The sequence below is a fragment of the Mesitornis unicolor genome, unplaced genomic scaffold, assembly GCF_000695765.1.
Source record: "Mesitornis unicolor isolate BGI_N332 unplaced genomic scaffold, ASM69576v1 scaffold27916, whole genome shotgun sequence".
Classification (NCBI taxonomy): Eukaryota; Metazoa; Chordata; class Aves; order Mesitornithiformes; family Mesitornithidae; genus Mesitornis; species Mesitornis unicolor.
Window position 1 is genome coordinate 5790 of NW_010192076.1, and position 8218 is coordinate 14007.

Genomic DNA, 8218 nt, shown 5'->3' on the forward strand with positions numbered 1-8218 from the left:
CCAGAGAGGGAAAGACAGGGCAGGAATATTGTATGAAATCAGGAACAGAAAACATCCTCCTTCCTTAGCACCTTAGGAGTGTAAAAAGAAGTAATCACATCTCCCACTGAAACTAAACGGTAAGGAAAAAAAGAAGCAATTTACCAAACAGAAGGACCAGGGCAAATCCCCACTCCCCCAGCACTTGTTTGCCAATTCAGACCACGAGCAGGGATCTCTCTTTCTCCCGTTGTTTATTTCATTGTTCATGCCTTCCTGCACTGCTTGTCTATGAGGCAGTTGCACAAACAGTAGGAACGCAAGTGCATCATGAGCTGGTCTCAGGAGAGCTTTGTTCACTGTCCTATTTCTCTGACATTCAAGCAGCCATGCCAGAAGACCAGAAGCCACCGTGTCTGTGTCACACAGGGCCTCTCGCTTGTACTGTCTCTTGCCACAGACCCTAGAAAGGGGCGGGCTCCAGTTTTTCCATCAAGGATTTGATCCAGCTTGTTCCATTGATGAGTTTTGTAGTGGCAATGACATACTCTGTGCCTCCATCTTCCATCTGGGACAGAAATCTCAGTGCAGCAATTTCAGCATATGTTACACCTCCCAGGAAGAACACCAGAGTGACTCGGTTCTCGCCGTGTTGACCTGTGTATTCAGAGAAATTGACAGGTTGTCTTAGTTTTATGTTTATGTTTCCTCTCCATCAACTGTCAGTCAATCCCAAATGACCTGAAACTAAAATAAAGATAGCAGCTGAACTAGAGGAGAAACCTACTGGGCAAAACAGCAGACTGGGGCCCAGAAATGCAGGTGCTGCTCCCAGCTCTGGAGCCTCTTTACAGGACATGCTTCTGCCTGCCAAGGCTCAATAAATACTAGGAGATATAGAAGTACTATGTCCTTCTTTGTAAAGAAATGTTACTGATTAAAATCACAGCGTAAAGTTGGGTTTATTTTAGTCCTCTGATGAGAAGTTAAACAAATATACAGCTCTACAGTATCACATGGTGCTGTGCATTAATAGCAGGCTGAATACGTGACTGGACGTTTTAAAGAGGCCAGAAACCTGTCTGCCAGAAACGGCTTAGGTAGATCCAATACTGCAGTGGGACAGGGAGATGAGAGTCCAGGATGCCTGGACTCTGCCAGCCTTGGTTTCAGTTTGCCTCATTCCATCCTAACAGAGACACGTCTCCCTTTAAAAAATGGGAAAACAAAGCAACACTTACGCTTTTTCTGAAGGCCTGTGGGTAGCTGCTGTCTCTCCTCAAAATGGGGACCTGGCAGCATCTTTAAAACCTCCTCTATGCTCCGCCACCCTGGCCGAGCCAGTAGCTGTGCCAGCCGTACACTCAGCGGAGCGTAGCCACTGTACACATAGGAGATATCGTTGGGGTTCTGCAGGAGAGAGGACAGCATGGGCTGCACGTGAGTGCTACTTCATGCTGCAAAGCAGCACCACAGAAATAAAAAAATAATAATAAAAATAAGGTTTTCCTGCTGGACATAAATCTGTATTGTGAGGTGTAATGTTCACTGCTGAGGCACTTGTTTACCTGTTCATTAACATCATCCATCCATAACCGCAGGGTTTTCCTGATTGTCGGGTAGTTATTCCTACCACTTGTCTGAGGTTTCAGGAGTCCAGCCTTTTCTAAGTTGTTTAAGGTCAATATATGTTCATAGCCATAAGTCTGCAACATAAAGAATTCACCTTTAATAGCATGACAATAATCCGTGACCAGAGTGTTTAAACTAACATCTTTGCCTCTTTTTCTAAGAACGTTTTTGGTTAAGATCTCTCTAGAGTGTATCCCATTTAGAGTGTTCAAATCTTAATAGTAAGAAATGCAATGATGTAAATCTCTCTGTATCTACACGTAAAACACATATAAGCACCTCCCAAGTCACTGCTGTCAAAAAAGCCTCAGTGCTCCACCTGTACACACTGGGAGCCAACACTGCCCATGTATAACACGTGCTTGTCTAGAGTGCAAGCGTTGTAGAGCTGAGCATTTCATGTGGATTTTCTCAGACATTTATTAATGCAAAAGTTCCAGCCGTACCTGGAGAATCTCTCTTTTGTAATGGTCCAGGACCTTCTGCTTCAGCCCACTATTGCACACGGATTGCAAGCAAACAAGACGTAAAATCTTGATTAATGGATGTTTTTGAGCTATGCAGTCTTCAATATAATTGTTAACCTATTAGAAAAAAAATACAGAAGTTGCTAAGATCTGTTAAAGTGCCTAGAAGACCTGGAACAAAAGACCGAGTTTTGCCTAGTACAGAGCAAGAGAGGGTGCAGCTGCTCTGCAGGCAGCTCAAGGCCAGTTGTAAAGCAGTGGTCCAGCACTGGTTCCACCTGGTGTCTTTCTAAAGCATGTCGATTCCCGCAGTCTATAGCTACTTTGTCTGATGCACTGAATAAATTCTGATCAATGGCCTTCAATCCTTCACTGACCCCTCACAGCACATCATGGCCTTGTCCAAGTCAAAGCACCCCAGGTGTACACATCTGCATTACAGGCAACGACTGGTAACTGGAGCATGGCAACACTCATGGTACAGCACTGTCTCCAAGCATGTTCAGTGATGCATGTCGCTTGGAAAAAACTGCAAATGTGCAAGGAGACACATGTGAGAGCTCACAGCCTTGACACTGGAAGGAGACAGACATCATCTAGATCAGATATTTCCTCTCTCAAAAAGCCCAAATAGAAAAATAAACCCAGAGAAATACATTTGATTTTTTTGAAGATGTAAGAGTCATAATTGGTATTATCTACTTACCTTGTCTGTGTCTATTCCAGACATGAACTCTTGTTCCACTGTTAAATTATCAAAGAAATCTTCAGATGCTTTGGGAAAAGAATGAAAATCAATACAGTAGCAACTGACAGCTTATTTTCTACATTTAGCATTTCAGCAGAGATGCACTGGATGGAGCAAAGCCAATTTTTTGCCAAGCTGAATGGTGTCCATCAAGTTGTCTTGCATCTTGCTCTATTTAAATTAGACTGTTTAACAAATGAATACTCACTGGTGATGTCTTTGATGAGTTCTGCAATGGAGGTGTGATTTGCTAGAGAACTTCTCGCTGCCTGCATGTGTGGCAATTGTGAGACAAACTGCTTAATCTCGCCAACGGTCTTTGCGTGGTGTCTTTCCTAAAGAAATCCGTTGCTTAGGTTAGGTCTTGTTCAAGTTAGAAACAGTGACTAGATCATTTTATAATGAAAAAGCTTTTTCCTGTACTCACTGCAACAGCAGATACTGTTAGAGATATGCAACCTTTTAGACAAGACTTTAAATGCTCATACTAAAGTCACTGCCTTATCTGTGACAGGACTCTGGTCAGTAGAAGAGGCAGGACATACTACCACAAGATCATTAGGCTGCTTTTTTCCATTATACCAGTGTTGCCATTCACTTTCCTCCACCTATCTGCTCCTTAGTTTCCCTACCAGCAGAACTACCTTTTTCATGCAAAGATGAAACTTTGCTAGTTGTGTGTAAACCTGGAGCTCTGGGCCAATGCAGTCAGAGATGGGGGACATTTCCCCTCAAACAGTAGTAAGAGTGCTGAGGAACGGGGTCAGCAGGGTCTGCGTCCCTTGCCAGCAGAAGCCTACCATTCGCCATCCCTGGCTGTTACAATGGCCTTTGACCAAGGATCTGATGAAGCACAATGCAGACTTCAGCTCTCAGAGCAGTCCAGAGGTCTGTATTTCATTTGGGCTATGCACCTCTTGCTGTAACTTGGACTAATAATAATTTGACTCATATGCGAAGGATTTAAATGGGCAAGTGCAGGCAAGAGAGTGATAATGATGAAGGCTGTAATTTAAGAAGTTCTCTGCTGCCAGTATGCTGCCATTTCATTATCACCTATTACCTCTGACGATTTCTTATTTTTTTTAAGAACCAATGTGAATAATCCATTTTAGCACCTTCAGCACTAATACTGCAGTAATAGATGTTTACTGGAGATAAGGCTGAGCACAGCCTTATCCCCTCAGTTAGTGTACCGCTGCCTCATCTTAAATGTAGCAGAAGTGAAGAGGCAAAGGAAAAAACAAGGAAATACAACCAAACAGCGTAACAAGTTATCTCAAGAATCCCCATGAAGTCTGAAAGCAGAGATATGGGATCTCAGTTTCTTTATGAATCATCAACAGGATGTTTTCAAACAAAACCACAAAAAAACCCACAGCACTCTCCAGCTTTCATGTCTAAGGTGACACATGAGCAAGAATTTACAGGTCAAACCTCCTGTAAGAAACTGTATTTTTCACATTGCTATTGTTTTTTTATGCCAGCCATAATACTGAAGGTACATCACAATGAAGTACATGCTGGAGTTGTATTTTTTAAAGCCTTTTCTCTGCATCCTCAATGAATGCAGAGGGAAAAGGACCTTGCAGTTAACAGGTAACAACAGCAACACAGTGGAATTATGAGTATGCTAAAATTAACCTCTGGCCTCTTGCAGAGGGAAGCAGAACCTGACTGTTCTGCAGACTGAAGAAAGCCATTCCTACTATAGGAACTATGATCTCAGACAGCAGAAATGTGGCTTAGGCTACCTCTGAGACAAGCTTTTAACAGTGAGGATAGGAAAAGCCCCAGAACAGAGGTGTGAGGAGAAGAGAGGACCTGTAATACTACAGAATTCTTAAAGGAGATTTGACCAACACCTACTCAGAACAGTCGAAATTGAGCTGATCTTGTCCCAGGATGGGGGAACAGACTGGTGGGGCTCCTGAAGGCTAACAGTTCTTATTCTGGCTGTGAGATTATTGTGTGGCTACAGCTCAAGCTGCCCGTTGTAGCCCTGTTGAGCACAGACTGTTTGTATCCAACAAGAATGCCCAATGGATGCATGGTTGGACACGGGCCTCACCTCAAAGGCTGCTGAGATGATCTTGGCTTTCTTGCTCAGCACTGAGCCCACAGCATTGAAGTTCTTGTCTCGGATTTCAGCATACAGTTCTTCAGCAGAGTTCAGCTGGAGCTTTTTGGGTTCTGTGGGGAGATCTTTCCCACCCTCGCCCTGCTTCTTCGGGGCAAACTTCTCAGGAGGGAGTTTCACATAAGCTACCAAATGCAGAGAAATAACCCTTGTAAGGACTGGAACTTTACCACCAGGAGTTAAGATAAGCAGGCTGGGAAAACACATCCCCGAGCTGGAAACTGTTCTGAGCAGCAAAGCTAATATAAGTGCCCAGAGAACTCAGTGCGAATGTGTTAATTAAGGAGCATCTCCCTGTACTCACCCAGGGACCTGCACACACATACATGGTCGGAACCCAAGTGCTAGCTACCCTGCTACCACAAAAGGATTGGAGGCAGCCTTCCAGCCAGTCTTCAGTACAGCAGGAGGGATCAAAACCCATAAATGCCTCTCTGGAGTTTTTATTACTACCTCCCAAAGAGCAGGAGAGCATTCGCAACAGCTGTCACAAACTGTTCCCTTCAGTGTGGCACAGTGTGAACCAGCCAGGCTGGAGGGTGAAAGCAGACACAGACATTGCTGCTCCCACACCAGATGTTCTGCGTCACTGTGTCCGCACCCAGCCAACATCCCAAACATTCCCATTCAGTAACCATGCACTGTCCTCAGCTCCCCATTCCAGGCAAAAAGCTGATCCTGATGGGCTCCAGCTTGAGACTGAACCACCCTGCACTATGCTCAGGTAAGCTGCTCCTGCATCGCAGTTGTTTTATGAAGCAGAAGCCCACCTGATGCTGCAGCCTGCACCAGGACGCCAGAGACCTCCCCCATACCCTGCAGGACTCACTGTTCTGAATGCCATAGATTTCATCTATCAGCCCTTCATATGTCAGCTGTGTAGCCAACGGTGTCAGCAGATCAACATTGCGGTCCAGCAACAAGAGGGTATCAAAGACGGGAAATATCGCGTTCTGGCTTCCAGGGAACTCGCGCTTCATCCTGATCATCATATTAGCCACATGCTGAAAATAAATTACATCAGTCTGGTTACGGTGCAGGCCACAGCAGATGGATTTGACTTCTAGGCCCTACAAGCACATGCTCATGGAAGTACGGGGCATAGCCCTGTGTAAAGGAAGAGAGTGACAAGAGGTACAAACCATCCGACTGATGGGGGCAGGACAAGACAAAGAAAACAAAGTCCTTCTTAGCTGCTCTCTGCAGCTTAGCAAGACAGTGACTGCAGCCAAAGCACTGGGTTAATCTCAAGCCATTCCTTCATTACAAAATGTATCAAATAAACAGAGAGAAGAAAAAAGGGTGAGTTATGATAGAAGGGATAAATCCTCCTGGCAGAGAGACTTATGGACCAGCAATGATTTTTCTTTTGGCCAGAGATGACAAAGACCTGAAGACCATGATCCCAAAATTCCACCATGACAAGAAGGGTCCATGGCTGGATTCAGAAGACCCACAGGTGCATTTAACCAACAAGATGCAATGTTTAAGCAGCAGCATTTGCCTTACCCGCGCACATTCACCCTTCCCAAAAATCTGGGGGATGGTTCCGTAGAGAGCCTGCAGCGTCATCAGCCCCTTGGCCGCATGGTACAGACTTGTCTGGTCGCTCTCCAGGTAACATTCCTGAACAACAAGAAGGATCTCTGATGGAAGGTGTCCATCCCACAGCTGCTTCCACAGCAGCACGTGCTCCAAGTGAACAGTTGAGAAGAGACACAGGCTGGGGAAAAACTATGGACCTTATCTGAGCTGTCAGTACGTCAAATCATTTGATCAAACCCAACACTACCATGTTTTTGAGCTCCACATGCTACTCCAAGTTTGAGAGGAGTAAAAGAGCCAGAAAATGACTGCAAAGAGCCTCTCCCTCTAATTAGGCCAATCTGAGAGCACAACACTTCATCACACAACACAGCCGTGACAAGCAGCTGCAAGCCCTGACATGTCCTCTGGGCTACGCATAATAAAGCGGAGGTGGCTCAAGGAACTCTCAAACCTTTCCATCCCCAGATGCAGCGTTCTGAGAAAGCAGGACACACAGCTGGCGTGTGACAGCCGTTGATTCTCCATGCAGGTCAGTGCATTAACAGTTGTGTGCTGCTCTCTGGCTTTGTTCTGGCACAAACTGTGCTGGCTCTTTGTGACGACTGAGTATTTTAAGCCTTGTGAATGCTCAATGTGTGAAAATAACACCAGCAGTTAAAGGTGGAGGAACTGGGGTGCAGCTTGGTGCAGCAGTTGTTCCTTCAGTGTTTGGTCAGAAAACACAGAGAAGTTCAGGCTTAGTTCAGCACTTGGGATCGAGTCCTGTTTGCTGCAAGGCCTTTCCCTGCCATGTGGGTCACCGACAAACCCCGTGGCAGCTCTGTACCAAGCACCAACAGCCAACACAGCAACACACAGCGTTTCTCCTCAGAGACAAGCACTGACCTTGAAGGTGCTCTCAGACTCCATAGAGAGCAGATCTCCATCAAAGGGGATCAGGTCCAGGCTGTACTGCTCTCGGTGGATGAAGGACCCCAGCACGCCCTGCTCCTTCAGCCACTGCTCGCAGAGCAGGCTGCGGCGCGGCACGAAGAGGATGTGGAAATCCCTCTGGGGAGAGCGGCCTCTGTCTTCCCTGGAAGAGTCACAGGCAGAAGCACAGCAAAACGGTGACTGTGGGAAGCAACACAGACTGCGGGCTGGGGACGCTGAATTCAGAGGAAATAGGACCGCTGCCCTCGGTTATTGTTAACAGCTTCCCTTCCTAACCTCATATTTCAGAATAATTTTTACCCAGCCACACGCGTCCGCAGCCACAAGTCGAAAACCAGGGCAAGGCAACTTGGCTTTCCTGCAGTTCTCCAAAGGAGGGCCAACCAAAGCATGACCTGTTCCAGCTAATTAGAAGGAACGCACATCTTCTTAATGAGGAATGCACCCTCTGCGTCGCCAGCCAAAGCAAATCCCCATCTTCCTCCCCAGGATGCCCGCACCCCAACATGAGCCCTGAGAGCATCTGTGGTGCAGCTGTGGTATCTGCATTGACATGACAAACTGCACAGCAGGTTCAGGCCAAAGCTGTCCCCTCCTTTGGCGGGACTCCCTGCTGGCTCCCAAGCAGAGAACCAGGAGTCGACAACCCCTCATGGCCCCCGTAAGCACCCCCAAACCTGAGCACGTTGTCGGTGATGATGTCCATCAGCTCCAGCTTAGGCCTCACGAAGAAGATGATATTCTTGACGTCAGCCTGGGGCAGCCGGCCCG

The 8218-nt window shown here is 46.4% G+C and overlaps 1 protein-coding gene across 1 annotated transcript; it reads right to left on the bottom strand.

Annotated features, from left to right (window-relative positions):
- Positions 1-391: 391 nt before the first annotated feature.
- On the bottom strand, positions 392-8213 carry VPS33A (vacuolar protein sorting 33 homolog A (S. cerevisiae); the record flags this gene model as incomplete). Its single annotated transcript, XM_010186963.1, has 11 exons — positions 392-636; positions 1221-1389; positions 1548-1685; positions 2058-2195; positions 2785-2852; positions 3035-3161; positions 4898-5091; positions 5796-5970; positions 6476-6592; positions 7400-7589; positions 8125-8213. Coding segments are annotated over 11 exons (1599 nt in total), but the record flags the coding sequence as incomplete, so codon positions are not given.
- Between the last annotated feature and the right edge of the window lie 5 nt (positions 8214-8218).